General features: G+C 45.4%; 1 protein-coding gene across 1 annotated transcript in view; it reads right to left on the bottom strand.

Moving 5' to 3' along the window:
- Positions 1-9195: 9195 nt before the first annotated feature.
- Positions 9196-16225, bottom strand: part of LOC100082873 (allantoinase, mitochondrial-like) — a 31930-nt gene continuing 24900 nt past the window's right edge. The window contains exons 10-12 of the mRNA XM_029068452.2: positions 15195-15367; positions 13325-13357; positions 9196-10629 (exon numbers count right to left, since the gene is read on the bottom strand). Coding sequence (XP_028924285.1) covers positions 10468-10629; positions 13325-13357; positions 15195-15367 — 368 coding nt within the window. The 3' untranslated portion in view covers positions 9196-10467. The remainder of the gene's footprint in view (positions 10630-13324; positions 13358-15194; positions 15368-16225) is intronic.

The raw sequence follows: 16225 nt of genomic DNA, 5'->3' as shown, positions 1-16225 counted from the left end.
GTAAGCGCTTAACAAATACTATCATTATTATTCAAAGCCTTATTAAAAGCACATCTCCTTCAAGAGGCCTTCTCCAACTAAGCCCTCATTTCCTTTCATTCATTCATTCATTCAGTAGTATTTACTGAGCGCTAACTATGTGCAGAGCACTGTACTAAGCGCTTGGAATGTACAAATTGGTAACAGATACAGTCCCTGCCCTTTGACGGGCCTAATCGGGGGACACAGGCAGACAAGAACAATAGCAATAAATAGGATCGAGGGGGTGAACATCTCATTAAAACAATAGCAAATAAATAGAATCGAGGTGATGTACGTCTCATTAACCAAATAAATAGGGTAATGAAGATATATACAGTTGAGCGGACGAGTACGGTGCTGAGGGGATGGGAAGGGAGAGGGGGAGGAGCAGAGGGAAAGGGGGGAGAAGAGGGCTTAGCCGAGGAGAGGTGAAGAGGGGGGTAGAGGGAGCAGAGGGAAAAGGGGAGCTCAGTCTGGGAAGGCCTCTTGGAGGAGGTGAGCTTTAAGTAGGGTTTTGAAGAGGGGAAGAGAATTAGTTTGGCGGAGGTGAGGAGCGAGGGCGTTCCAGGACCTCCCGCTCCTGCGTGCGTCACTTGGATTTTTATTATTTGGATTTGTACCCTATATTCACCCCTCCCTCAGCCCCACAGCAGTTCTGTACAAAACTGTAATTTAAGTATTTACATTAATGTCTGTATCTCCCTCTAGACCGTACGCTCGTCGTGAGCGGGGAATGTGTCTACTGCCTCTGTTAATACTATACTTTCCCAAGTGCTTAGTACAGTGCTCCGCACATAGTAAGTCCTTAACAAGTACCGTCATCATCAGTGAATATGATTGATTGCTTAAATGCCTCCATCACCCTACTCCGAATCGCCTCTGTCTTCAGCGGAGTTTCAGAGGTCACACAGACCTCTGACTGGAGACAAGAAGTAAATTTGGTCATTCGGTCCCCTGCTGCATAAATTGAATTTCAGATGACTCAACAATTCCGACCAATTGTATTTGGGAAATTCTCCCCTAGTCCTACTTTGGGAATGTTAAAAATGCTATCGTCTGCTGTGGGACCCCGGGTACGTCGCTTCACTTCTCCGTGCCTCAGTTACCTCATTCATTCGGTCATATTTATTGAGCGCTTACTGTGGGCAGAGCACTGTACTCAGTGATTGGGCAGTACAATTCAGCAATAAAGAGAGACAATCCCTGCCCACAATGGGTTTACAGTCTAGAGGTGGGGGGGGGGGCACAGACATCAAAGCAAGTAAGCAGGCAGCAATAGAAATAAATAGAATTAAAAATATATACACATCAAAACAAGTGAACAGGCACCAATATCTGTAAAATGGGGATTGAGACAGGGACTGTGTCCAACTTCATTTGCTTGTTTCCACCTCGGCACTTAGTCCAGTTGCTGGCGCACAGTAAGCGATTAACAAATACCACAATTATTATTTTTGTTGTTGTTATTTTGGATGGCTTTTAGACTATTGAAGTGAAGAAGGTGGAGTTTGCTGCTCTGGAGGGAGGGATGGGAGGTGGGGGCTGCTATTAAAAATACAGAGTTGCAGCGTGGCCTAAAGGTATGGGGCTGGGAATCAGAGGGCCCGAGTTCTACTTCCGACTCCACCACTTGTCTGCTCTGTGGCTTTGGGCAAGTCACTCACTTAACCTCTCTGTACTTCAGCTACCTCATCTGTAAAATGGGGATTCAGACCATTAGCCTCATGTGGGATGTGTACTGAAGCAGCGTGGCTCAGTAGAAAGAGCCTGGGCTTGGGAGTCAGAAGTCATGGGTTCTACTTCTGGCTCTGCCACTTGTCAGCTGTGTGACTTTGGGCAAGTCACTTAACTTCTCTGGGCTTCGGTTACCTCCTCTGTAAAATGGAGACTAAGATTGAACCCTGCATGGGACACATGGGACACCCTGATCACCTTGTATCCGCCCCCGGCGCTTAAAACGGTGCTTTGCATATAGTAACCGCTTAGCAAATGCCATCGTTATTATTATCATTACTGCATCCAGCTGATTATCTTGTATCTCTCCAGCACTTAGTTCAGTATCTGGCTCATAATGAGCACTAAACAAATACAATTTAAAAAAATGCAGGGAGAAATAATTTTGCCCAAGACTTCATATCCTCTTTTTCTATTGGTTTTTATGGCTGCTGATGCTGATTTATATCTCTAATTTAGTGCTCATTTTCTCCACATTTGCTCTCAACTTCCATGATCAAGCCCTCTGTTTCAGATAAGCAGGCCCCTGTGATAGTTCCTTCCTGGCTATTATTGCTGGCTGGAAGTTTGTTGACTTCACTGCCAGTTAACTTGTGGTCTTCCATCAACTCTTCACACCGGGTGTCGACATCAAAATTATCAGTGTGGACACTGCCAATTTCCAACCGAGGCCAGGGTCTAAAGGCAGGTTTGTCTTGCGTGCGTCTGCTCGGATCAGGGTTTAAATTCCCAGAGGGCAGAGGAGAGGGAACTCGGTGATGACTGGTCCTGGGCTTGTCTGTCAGAAGAAGATTTGAGTCTCAGAGGTCATCGATTCAGCCCTTTTTTTCAAACCCCAAATGCCCGTGAATACTTTTAAATGGAAACAGATTAAGGAATGTAGCTGCTCCCCTGTCCTTCAGTCTCCTGGAGGGGGCAAATTAATCCTTGGAACACAATAAGCTTGTTCAGTAGTAATGGTTGTCTGAGATGCCTCTGGCTCCAGGATTTCAGGAAACTATTTTTCCAAAAAGGCCTTCATTTCGTTTCTGACCCAGCTGGCAGCATGATTGGACTGAAATGATTGCTGTGGTCATAGTTTTGGAAATCATTTAATTTGTGTTTACATTTGCCTTTACTTCATAGTCCACACTTCTTTCCCTGGGCTGAATAAATATTCTCAGAGAGGCTCGTTTGTATTTTTAATGGTACTTAAGCCCTGTACAAAGCACTGGGCTAGATTCAAGCTGGTCGGGTTGGACACAGTCCATGTCCCACACGAGAGTCACAGGATTAATCATGACGTAGTGGACAGAGCACGGGCCTGGGAGTCAGAAGGATCTGGGTTCTAATCCTGGCTCCACTGCTTTTCTGCTGTGTGACATTGGGCAAGTGACTTCACCGCTCTGGGCCTCAGTTACCTCATCTGTAAAATGGGAATTGAGAGGGTGAGCCCCGGGTAGGGATGGGGACTGTTGCAAAATAGCTTATTTTTTCAAACTTTCCAGAGAAACCCAGATATCAGTCAATTCATCGATCGTATTCACGGTGTGCAGAACACTGTACAAAAAGTTGGGAAAGTACAGTATAACAGAGGGGGCAGACAGGTTGGCAGATGTGAAAGTGATTCTTCAGCCTTCTCTGCTGCCTCATCTTTCTGACTGCAGGAAACGGTTCTGGCCACGCAGAAGCCACACGGGGATGCAGGTGGAAAATACACCGTAGGAAACAGCATGACCTACTCGACTGAGCACGGTGTCAGAAGGATCTGAGTTTCCATCCTGGCTCTGCCGCTTGTCTGTTGTGTGACCTTGGGTGAGTCGGTTAACTTCTCTGTGCCTCAGTTCCCTCATCTGTAAAATGGGGATTATTATTATTAAGAACAGTGCTTGACACATAGTAAACACTTAACAAGTACCACTGTTAGTAGTAGTGGTAGTAGGATTATAGTCCCCATTTTACAGATGAAGGAACTGAGGCATAGAAAGATGAGGCTGCAGAGAAGGCTCAGGACTTTCACATCTGTCAACATGTTTATCACCTCTGTTATACTGTACTTTTTGTGAGTTCTCACTTTTCACTGCCCCCTTCTTCGCCATCCACTCTCTAACTGTGGGAGTCCTTCTGGAGGCTCATTTCTGGGTGCCCTTCTATTCTCCATCTACACCCACACCCTTGGAGAACTCATTCATATTCACGGCTCCGACTGCCGTTTCTACGCCAGTGATTCCCAAATCATCTCCAGCCCTGACCTGTCTTCTTTTCTGCAGTCTGGCAATTCCTCCTGCCTTAGGACATCTCTATTTGGATGTCCTGCCAACACTTCAAACTTAATATGTGCAAAAGGGAACTCCTCCTCTTCCCACCCAAACCCCGTCCTCCCCTTATCTTTCCCATCCACCACTCTCCTTCCTGTTTCACCTTGGCATTATCCTCGACTTATCTCTCTCATTCAACCCACACATTCAATCCGTCACCAGATCGTGTTTGTTCTACTTTGACAACATTGCTTAAATCTGCCCTTTCCTCTTCATCCAAACCTCTACTATGCTGATCCAAGCCCTGATCATACCCCATTTTGACTACTGCATCAGCCTCTGCTGACCTCCCCGACTCCTCTCTCCCCCCGCTCCAGGCTTTACTTCACTCTGCTGCCCATATTGTCTTTCTAAGAAAGCGTTCAGTTCGCATCTCCCCACGACTCAAAAACTTCCAGTGGTTGCCCATCCCTCTTCGCATCAAACAGAAATTTCTTACCGTGTGCTTTAAAGCTCTCAATCGACTCGCCTCCTCCTGACATACCTCCCTGATTTTCTGCTACAAACCAGTCCACCCGCTTCACTCCCACAGTGCTAACCTACTCACTGCACTTAGATTTCATCAATCTCACCACCAAACCCTTGCTCACAGCCTCCCTCTGGCCTGGAACTCTTACTCCCTTTCATCTATGGCAGGCCACCACTCTCCCTACTTCCAAAGCTTCATGAGAGTCACACCTCCTCCGAAAGGCCTTTTCCGACTTAGCCTTCGTTTTCCCTACCCGCTCCTCGTTCTGCATCACCTGCGCATTTAGATCTGTACCCTTTAAACCCTTGATATTTACCCCACAATGCATTTGAACCTATCCATAATTTAATTGTGGGCTTTCCTCTCTAGACTGTAGGCTCTTGGAGGGGAGGGACTGTGTCTACCAACTCGGCTCTGTTGATCTTTCCCAGCCTCTTAGAACAACGCTTTGCAAACAGTAAGCTCTCCGTAAATACGATTGAATGAATAAATGAAGTGCTCTGCACACAATAAATACATAGTAAAGGCCACTGATTGATGAAGAAAGAAGTAGTATGGCCTACTGGAAAAGGATCCAGGACTGGGAGTCAGAAGACCAGAGTTCTAATCCTGGCATACCACTTGTTTATTGTTTGACCTCAGGCAAGTCATCCCTTTTTTGTGGCTCAGTTTCCTCTTCTGTTGTCCCTCTATCTTAAAATCGTGAGTCTCATGGAGGACAGGAACAGGTTCTGATCTGATGGTATTGAATCTACTCCAGTACTTAATGCTGTGTTTGGCACATATTAAGCACTTAATAAGCACCATTATCAGTATATACGTATTTAGAACAATAATGAATTGTACTGTAGAATTTAGTATGATTTCTCCTTTGGTTCCCCCTAACTCAGTTTCATTTTTAAGGCCCATAAAACCGGTGCTGTGTCTTTTTTTCCAAAGACACTTATGGTTTTTCTGTGGTTGGGTAGGGGGAAGGGGGCATTTGGGGCTAGTTAATGACAGCTTCTAAACTCTTTTCTCTCTGAAATCAATTTTGTTGGTGTGGCAATATTGATTTGATTTTCAGGCTAAATGATCTCTAAATCAGTCTTTGGCCTTTTGGTCTGGATTTGTCACTATCCACGATTTACCTTCACCCAGAGTTCAGGACCCTGATAAGGACAGATTTCACACAGGATGTCGACAGCAGAGTTGCTGACCTGGGGAAAGGTACACAAAGCCAGTCTTGACCGCATCAGACTTTTCAGAGACCAGATCTGTGGTGAAAATTCGATCACTGTACCGGTTCCTAATGATAAAAACTGCATTTTTTTGGAATATGCTTTGTTGCGGTGTTGTTAAGCGCTGGCACTGTGTTAAGCACTGTTCTACGAGTTAAGGTAACTATGAATCAATCAGGTTGGAAACAATCCTGTTTCCGCATGGGATTCTTCTGCTGTATTGTATTCTCCCAGGCGCTTAGGACAGGCTCTGCACACAGTAAACGCTCAGTAAATATGACTGAGGGAGGGACAGCAAGTATTGAATCCCCATTTGCAGCGTGGCTCAATGGAAAGAGCACGGGCTTGGGAGTCAGAGGTCATGAGTTCGACTCCCGGCTCCGCCACTTGTCAGCTGTGTGACTGTGGGCAAGTCACTTAACTTCTCTGTGCCTCAGTTACCTCATCTGTAAAATGGGGATGAAGACTGTGAGCCTCACGTGGGACAACCTGATCACCCTGTATCTACCCCAGCGCTTAGAACAGTGCTCTACACATAGTAAGCGCTTAACAAATACCAACATTAATTAATTAAGGCATAGTGAAGTTAAGTGACTTACCCAACAAGCAAGTGGCAGAGCCGGGATTAGGACCCAGGTCCTCTGACTCTCTTCCCACTAGACCATGCTGCTTCACTGTGTTTACTAAGGGCTAAGCACTGTACTGAACACTGGGGTATAGTCAGATCAATCTCAGCCCCTCTTCCACAAGGGGTTCGAAGTCTTAGGGACTAGAGTTTGAGCATCCATATTAGAATTTCCCAGGGCAGAACTTCACTGGATCTGATTGAGTATGTTGGATTTCTGGATGGTGTAAAACAGAGGAGTTTCCTAGGTATGAAATCAAAATGTCTTTGACAACTGCCCAGAAAAGTCAGGCGGATGAATCCAAAGATAGAGTACAGCATTCACGTGGAGAAATACTGACATCCAGTGGATGAGTAGGTTCAACCCGAATCAAAAGACACGAGAAGAATCTTTGCCTGACCGCCGTCCACATTTATTTAGGGGCCGTGTCTCATTCCCATCACTATACTAAAAGAATACACAGAAGGGAATGAGACACGGCCCCTATTCCTCGGGGGGCTCAATCTAAAAATAAAAAGGGGGAGAGGGGACTGGTGACAGACGCATAGGAGAGACGCAAACAAAACACCAAGGCAACATGAAGACGACAAACAAAGCTCACTAAGGTACTGGGACTAGAGGAGCAGAATTTCAGGCTGCTCCCTGTTCAGAGTCCACCGTGACTGCCTCAGTGGTAGTCAGTCAGTCAGTTGTATTTATTGAGCACTTACTGAGTGCAGAGCACTGTACAAAGTGTTTGGGAGAGTACAATATGACAGTAAACAAACACATTCCCTGCCTACAATGAGCTTACAGTATAGAAGGGGAGACCAAGACAGTCCGTGTCCCACAGGGGAAAGAACAGAAATAGATCCCCATTTTATAGATGAGGAAACTGAGGCACAGAGAAGTTAAATGACTTGTTTAAGGTCACACAGCAGGCAGGTAATGGAGGTGGGATGAGAACCAGGTCTTCTAACTCCCAGGCCTGTGCTCTTTTGACTAGACCACACTGCCTCTTGAGCAATAAAGGTCATGGGTTCTAATCCCAGCTCCGCCACTTGTCTGCTGTGGGACCTCGGGAAACGTCACTTCACTTCTCTGGGCCTTAGTTACCTCATCTGTAAAATGGAAATTGAGACTGTGAGCCCCACACGGGACAGGGACTGTGCCCAACTCTGATTTGCTGGTATCCACTCCGGCGCTTAGTTCAGTGACTGGCACGTAATAAGTGCTTAAGAAACACCACAGATATTATTATTATAGCATGCTGGATTGGCCTAGCAGTCTGCCTGTTAGACAGTGGCAGCCACAGCCCTCACGACCATCTTGCTGAGGTCCTGTGGAGGTGGTGCCAGTCTGTGGCTGCTCTTCTCCGTCCAGCTGGGGTGGTGGAAGGTGGGTGAGGATGGAGATTCTTCGGCGACATGGAGGAAAGCCAGTGCGGGATCTCGGGGAGGACGCTGGAGGGTCGGGGAGCCGTGATGAGGTTGGGGCAGGTACTTGGAGGAGTCACATGGCAGCCTAATGGAGAGGGCCAGGGTGCCATCGGAAGCGGCTTAGTTCCTGGCGGGTGGCCCGCGGTGCGCGGGCCAGACTGCCAGCAAAGCCCCGTGACCCACAGTCGAGAGGTGGCAGGGACCAGGAGGTCACAGGTTGAGAGGCCTGGGGTGCCATATGGAGGAGACGAAAAGTTTATTCCATAAAGAACTCTGGAGGGGGGAGCCATGCAAGGGGAAGGGGGTGAATTTTGTGCCCCCACTCTTTCTTAAGCTCTGGCATCAAGGAGACTTTTGGGGTGGAATTAAACTAATTCAGGGATAAGCTAAATCCCTATAATCCAAAAAAACAAAATGTATTTCTTTTAATATTAGCAAGCTCATTATCAGAACTATTAAGTGAGCTCGTTGTGGGCAGAGAATGCGTTTGATGTTATATTGTACTCTTCCAAGTGTTTTGCACACGGTAAGCACCCAATAAATACGATTATTATTAATAATGATGTTCTAAAACTGACTAAATTCTGTTCTGCCCCCTCTGTTTCTGTTGATGCAGAGGTGGATGGGCAACCACTGGAGGTTCTTGGCAGGGGGAAACAGGGACTGAACATTTTTGTAGAAAAGTAAGCAGGTCAAAAGAGTGAAGTATGGACTGAATTAAGGCGAGACATGAGGCAGGGAGGTCAGCATGGAGGCTGAACCAGTAATCAAGGTGGGGTAGGATCAGCGCTTTGATTAACGTGGTAGCACTTTAGAGAGGAAAACGTAGATTGTAGCGACGTTGTGACGGTTGAACCGACAGGATTCGGCGACGGATTGAATATGTGGATTGAATGAGAGGGATGATTAGAGGATCACCCCAAGAATCTTTATGACACTTCCAAGCTCTGTGATGGTAGGACAGTCGGAGAAACAGCCAAATGCTGAAGGCAGCTGAAGGGAAGAGGAGTAGAAGTCCTCAGCCCCTGAAGGATCCCAGGTTATCTGCAGGCCAGCCTTCTGGTCCTTGATGCTCTGGGCTGGGCACTGAGATCTAGCTCCTGCACAGACACGTATCCTAGGAAATGCCTCTCTTCTGTGAAAATCCCCTCACATTTCCTCTGATCTTTAGTGAAATCTAGGCAGTTTCTCCATTTGAAGAGTTTGAAGGAAATGTATGCCAATCTGGCTTTGGCTTGATGGGCCCCCGTTGGAGTTGTGCCTAATTGTAATGGGAATTTTATCCAAGAGAATCACTCTCCCCCAAGTGGTCCTCCACCTTCCTCCCTTCTCTGAAATGAAAAGGCAGAGCACCCTGGCTCTGCCAGTGTCAGCAGAGGAATTCCATGTGAAGATCAAAGGATCACAATGCAACTGGCACGACGACTTTAATAGAATTTGCTTTTTTGCTTATTAAACACTTTTCACTCGCGGAAAAATATGGAGTCAGATTTTTATCTAAACTTCTGGCTTGCGTGAACTTTTCTCTTGGCACGTTACTCTTGTCGATGTTGCTTAGTTGATTTTTTTTAGCTGTGATTTTGTTGTATATAGCGTATAGGGTTCAACTCCACATTTCTGTCTAGGTTATTCATTCATGCAATCATATTTATTGAGCACTTAGTGTGTGCAGAGCACTGTACTAAACTCTTGGGAGAGTACAGTATAACAACAGACACATTCCTGCCCACAAGGAGCTCACAGTCTAGCGGTTGGGAATGCACCTTTCTACTCAATCCACTCTCCTCTTTTCCCTCCTCGCCTCTTGCCTGCGACTTGCCTCCAAATAGTTCTCTAAAGTTGGTAGGTCAAGAAACATATTTTACATTGAAGCCAACATGAAAGAAAGAGGAAAGAGAGCCCTAGCAGTTAGGGACCCAGGGCCTCATTTTCACTCGTTCCATTCCTGGATGTTAGTGACAACTCCATCTTTTGGGGCTCAACTCTCAGCTTCACTCATTTAGACTGACAAAATCAGAGCTTCTAAGAGGGGCTGATCTTAAAATGTCCCAGTGGAGACACATTATGCTTTTCTGATCCATTACTTCTTTGCAAACCCACTTTCCTCTCCCAGCCTCAACTCCTCTTATGATGCCTCTTCTCCACTAAAAGCTGTGAGACCTAGTGGAAAGAGCCCAGGCTTGAGAGTCAGAGGATGTGGGTTCTAGACCTGGCTCTGCCATTTGCTTACTGTGACCTTGGGCAAGTCCCTTAACTTAGTGCACACAGGGGCTGAAATCCTATTTCCTCTTAGACCGTGAGCCCCCAGTGAGACAGGGATTTATGTCTGGCCTGATTATCTTGTATATACCCCAGTGCCCAGTACAGTGCCTGGCACCTAATTAGTGCTTAACACTTATTTTCATTATTATTATTATTGTATTTGTCAACCATTGTTCTAAAAACTGGGGTAGAATATCATTACAAAAAAAGCTCCAAACCCCACCTTTTTTGACCAGAACTCTAAATGAAAAGTTGGCCCTTAGAGTTACTTGATTTGATTTTAGACCTCCCCTGATTGCTTTTGGATTTCATTCTCCAGAAACTTTCTTCTCTTTTCATCCACTCAGCCCCACCTGGGGCTTTGATTGACTTCCGAGGAATATGGTGGCCATCTTCCCGTCACCGTCTGCAAATATCCCATTAATAATAGGATACGGCAGTTTTCCCAGGCACTTTGTTTGGCACTAGAAGTGTGTCACCTTGAGCGGTGGAGGTGAACTTCCCATTCATATAGATCAGCCTGCCGCGTAAGACGGTGGCGAAGACCTTTCCTTGGAGGTGAAATCCAAGATAGGGGGTCAGCTGTGGGTCAGACAAATAGAAGAAAGTGAAAGAAAAAATTATGATGTTGTGGAGGTTATGGCAGTTTCACAGGCGAAATAAATTATGCTACTGTGGAGGTTATGGCGAGATACAGGAGAAGATTTATTCAGCTGAACTGGTTGTTCCTCCATGTCAGAGTTACCTTTAGAAAATCAGGATAAAGGGACTTAAGAGAAAAATAATCTGGAAGACCAAGAGTCCTCCTAATCTGGTGAGGCAGCCTGGTGTAGAGAGAGAGAGCACAGGCCTGGGACCAAGAGACCTGCATTCTAAGCCTGGCTCTGCCACTTGCCTGCTGTGTGACCTTGGGCAAGTCATTTAACTGTTCCATGCCTCAGTTTCCCCCTCTGTAAAATGGGTATTCAATTAGCGAAGCAGCGTGGCTCAGTGGAAGAAGCCCAGGCTTGGGAGTCAGAGGTCATGGGTTTGAATTCTGACTCTGCCCCTTGTCAGCTCTGTGACTGTGGGCGAGTCACTTCACTCCTCTGTGCCTCAGCTCCCTCATCTATAAAACGGGGATGAAGACTGTGAGCCTCACGTGTGACAACCTCATTCCCCTGTATCTCCCCCAGTGCTTAGAACAGCGCTCTGCACATAGTAAGCGCTTAATAAATACCAACATTATTATTACTTCTTCCCCCTCCTACTTTGACTGTGAGCCCTATTCGGGATAGGGACTGTATCCAACCTGATCATTTTTGTATCTTCCAAGTACTTAGTACAGTGCTCGGAACATAGTAAATGCTTAACGAATTCCACAGTTAATATTACTCTGAGAAAATCGAAGAATAGAAACAATGACACATTGTGTTACCTCAGCGATCTAAGCTTATCTGGGCAGTTACTTCTCCACCAACTCTGTGATATTTTGCTCTTCCAATGCTAAGTGCAGTGTTCTGCACACAATAAGTGTTCAATAAATATGATTGATCGAAAACTAGCCCCGTATGCTCTCTCTGAGTGGGACAGTAAATATTGTTGGGAGGAAGAATGTCATTGGCATTTCTTGAGCACTTACTATGTGCAGAGCACTGTACTAAGTGCTTGGGACACTACAGTACAAAAGAATTAGCAGACACATCCCTTGCCCCTAATGAATTTACCCGCCATTTCATCCTCAGTCCAGGGGTTGGGATTCATTAGTAAGCAGGGCTAAATGAATAAGGAAAAAAATTGTTGTGAAGAGTACAGGATCCCTGAAATAATTTTCTTTGTGGTTAGTTATCCTTCATATTTGAAGAAGACAGCACTAAGGGAGAAGTTCATCTGTGAGTGGGTACGGCTGAAGAGGTAAAATAATCCTGGTCACTCTGCATACATCAAAAGGTTGTCCCTTATTGTCTTTTCATGCTTAAAATTGGCAGTACCTGGCACTGGTTTTTCTTTTGTGTCCTTATCTTTTATTCCTTTATACTAACCCCACACTCTGACTTTCACAAGAATATTTGTCCAGTTTGAGGTTTCATAATTTGAGAGGGGTTTGAAGGTACATTACAAACAAGTGGAAAATAAAAACTACGTCACAGAAAAGGACTTGGGATAGTTTAGTCTTTGGAAGAGAAGGTAGAGGGGTGATTTTTTGTAGTTTTGAGATAGGAGAGATGTTAGTGAAAATGGTTACATTCTTCCATGTAACCTCCATGAAGCTCTCTGGGGAATACCAAAAAAAAAAAGAGGAAGTGAACTTAAACTTCAGTGGGAGGGATAAAAGATGGATTTCCTTTCAGTGAGAGGGAAACATGAGAATGGGTTTTGGAGGCAGGTGATGAATCTTTCTCTTCCTTCCCTATCTAAATGCTTTTTTTCCCATTTTCCTTTCCTTCCCTTTCCTCTGCTTTCTCCTGCTCCTACTTCCAACTTCTCCTCTAGTTCCCCTTCCAACTTCATTATTTCCCTCCACTACCCAAGCACACATGGCAAGTGGTTGAACTTCATTGTGTTTTGGTTTTCTCGTCTTCAGTTTGGGGATTTAATGCCTATTCTCCCTCTCTGATTACTGTATCTGATCTGATTACCTTGCATCTGTCTCCTCACTAGCACAGTGCTTGGCACATAGTAAGCACTTAACAAATAGTATTATCATCATGATGTCGATAATGAGAGCACAAAGGTAAGTTTGCTCAGGCCCTTACAATCTACATGCATAGGATCACAACCTTAATTTTTAAAAAAAGTCCTTCTGCTCTCCTTGCTAAAGGGAGATAGAGATGATGAGTTTTGGCCTCATTTAATAGTCACTTCAGGCAGGTTTACACAGGCTTTTTTTTTTTCCTTTAAATCTGTGAGCCATGCTCCCCGTCAAAACTATTCAGCAAATACTGCACTGCTTTGATTTCTAGCCACACATAGACCTTTGAGCCCCTCTTACATAGCCTGTTATTTCCTCGGTCTCCACCATTCCCTATTTTTTTCTTTTATTGGTACATAGATTTCGTGTTTAGTAGAGCGCTTTGAACTGCTCTCCTGTATAGCAGGAATGGAGAAAAAGGCAGCTTCTGAAGTCATTTCTGCAGGGGAAAGGCCATATTTTCACCTAATTGGTAAAATGAGCCAAGTAGTGACAGTTGGCTCCTTTAAGCAGCACCCTGAAAACTGGGGAAAGCCTGGTCTAGTGACTCTAACAGGGAAACCTTAGAAACAGCATTTTCCTCGTTTAACATGAGCATTTCATTACCTTGTGTTTGTGTTGAATCATATTTTCAGTCACCTGGAATGAAAGAGAAAATAGAAAAAAAAAAACAGTGAGGCTCAGAATTACTTCTGCTTTATAGGAGCAGCATTAATTTAAAGCCTACTTAGACTGTGAGCCCCAAGTGGGACAGGGACAGTACTGATCTGATTATCTTGTGCCTACCTGAGTGTTCAGTACAGGAATTGACACATAATAAGCATTTAAAAAATATCACAATTATTATTACTGGGGGTAAAGCACTAGACTAAATGCCGGGGAAAAAAATACTCGGATGAGAGGTAGAAATGGCCCTGGCCCTCCGTTCCTGAGTTCTTTAATGGAATGGAGATGTTATTAATCGAGCCATTCAGAATTTCCCCAATTACTCCCTCCCGCCCCAAATAGGTATTCTAGTTTTTCAATATGACCACGTATAAGGTTCCATATTGGCTGAATGGGTTGCTAGAATGTCAAAATGGCTACCGTTTTTCAGTGCTTGGCTTTAGTGAAGTGTAGGTGAGACTCGTTCACTATTCAGTTCAGTTTGCTAATGTGGATGGTTCAACTGAACAGTTTAAGCCCGCAAAGTCCACTTGGGGGTCTGGATCACTGTTTCTTCTTGTTCTTCTTCAAATGCCATTGAGTCGTTTCCGATTCACAGCCACTCCATTGACACACCATCTTCAGAAGGTCCCATCTTCTGTCGTAAAGTCACTCAGGTATGTGTACCCCAAGAGTTTTCTGGGTAAAGATACTGAAGTGGTTTACCACTGCCTTCTTCAGCGGAGTAAAAACTCGAGTCTTTGATCAACGTTTCAATCACTCGGCCTTTGCCTCTCTCCCACGCCGCTGCTGCCCAGCACAAGTAAATCCACTTTGCCCGACACTTCAGCTTAGATCTTTCCATTATGGGTAACCCCATATGGCATAGTTCTAAGCTTCATCAGCGAACTCAAACTCTCCTGCTACAATAAGGCATTGATGACTGTACATAGGGGAAAAAGGAACTGGATAATTCTCTGCTCTCCTCATTTCGTACAGTGGGGCCAGTGCCCCTGTGTGATCCAGGATGTGATGTTACGCATTCATTCAATCACATTTACTGAGCACTTACCATGTGCAAAGCACTATACTAAGCACTTGGGACAGAAAAATATAACAGGAGAGTACAATATAACCACCTCTCAGGGTGGCATCCGGAGAGTTTCCAGTACTCTAACAGTCTCGATTATGGGAGGGAGAGTCAAGCAGAGGCCTACCCATTCCATTCCTAGCTTGGGTGGTGGCTAGTGAGTGGAAGGCAATATTCTTCAAGTCAAAACTCACCTGTGCTGGGCAGCAGCGGCATGCGAAAGAACTGAGGGCAGAGACTCAAGTTTACTGCCCATCAGGAGGCAACGGTAAATCGCTTCCATATTTTTACCAAGAAAACTCTGTGGATCCACTACCAGAACAATTGCAGATGGAGGTGGGGCGTTCTGGGAGAGATGTGTCCATGGCGTCGCTAAAGGTCGGACATGACTCGACAGCATGACAACAACAACAACAAAAATATAACATCTAACAGTGTCAACCATTCACTTCATTAAAGAACCAGCAATTTTCATTAAAGTCACAGTTGCCTTTCTATGTTTATTGAGTGCTTACTATGTCCATAAATACTTAGGAGACAGGATCTTTGCCCTTGGAGAGCTTACAATCTACTGTATGCGGAGAACTGTACTAAAAACTTGGGGAAGTGCAGTGAAGAGAACACCAACTGTGCTCTCAAGGAATATTCAATCTAGTGGGGGGTGGGAGGAGACAGCTTTGTGATCACTGTTCTAAGTACAGTTACCAGTTGGGTTCCTTCCCAGTTTGACTCTCTAGTTACCTGGAACTCCTCATCTGGATCCCAGATCACCAAATCGGCATCCAGACCCGGCAACAGGGATCCTTTGCGCAATCCCAGTCCACTCAGCTTGGCCGGATTCTTACACAGCAGCTCAGCCACATCACGCAAGGAAAATCCTCTGCGTCTTGCTGAGGTCCAGAAGAGAGGGAGACCTAGGCAGACATATATAATACTCAGACCAGGCTGGGGTTTCCGGTTAATCCTTATTCCCATCCCCAATTCACATATCACATGTAACCCAGGGAGAGGAGGTTGGTCCCCGTCAGAACCCACACCACATAAGTCCAATTTCAGCCGCAGCAAAGAACAGCCTTCAGGGAACTATTCAAATCCTAGCAGGGTGGCTTGTTAGGATACTGGAGGAATAAGTGGAGCACAAGACATCGGACGGCCTCTCTGGATACCGGGGAATACCTAGTAGTCTGGAGCTGTGAGGGGATATCTGGGGTCTCTTTTTTTAAAATGGTATTTAAGTGCTTACTAAGTGCCAGGTACTGTTCCAAGCACTGGGGTAGATACAAGCTAATCAGGTTGGACACAGTCTATGTCCCACATGGAGCTCACAGTCTTAATCCCCATTTTCCAGATGAGGTAACTGAGGCATAAAGAAGTTCAGTGACTTGCCCAGGGTCCCACAGCAGATGAGTGGCAGAGCTGGGTTTAGAACCCAGGACCTTCTGAGTCTCAGGCCCATGATCCATCCACTAGACCACGCTGGATCTTTCTTCTCTTCAGGGCATCCACCTCTATGGGGCCTCCTAAGGCATGAATTATTATTATGATGATGATGGAATTTGTTAAGCTCTTATTATGTGTCAAACATTGTTCTAAGCTCTGGGGTAGATACAAATTAATCAGGTCAGACACAGTCCCTGTCCCACTCGGGACTCCCAGTCTAAACATCTGAGAGGGGCTGCTCTGACTGTGTGAAGGGATTTGGACTGAGATCTCTGACTGGTAGCTAATTACTGTGCCCTTTGATGACTGCTTTTCATTTTCTTTCTCTGCTT

Source organism: Ornithorhynchus anatinus, chromosome 7, assembly GCF_004115215.2.
Source record: "Ornithorhynchus anatinus isolate Pmale09 chromosome 7, mOrnAna1.pri.v4, whole genome shotgun sequence".
NCBI classification, from domain to species: domain Eukaryota; kingdom Metazoa; phylum Chordata; class Mammalia; order Monotremata; family Ornithorhynchidae; genus Ornithorhynchus; species Ornithorhynchus anatinus.
Note: the sequence above shows the minus strand (reverse complement) of the source record. Positions and strands in the feature narration are given on the sequence as shown.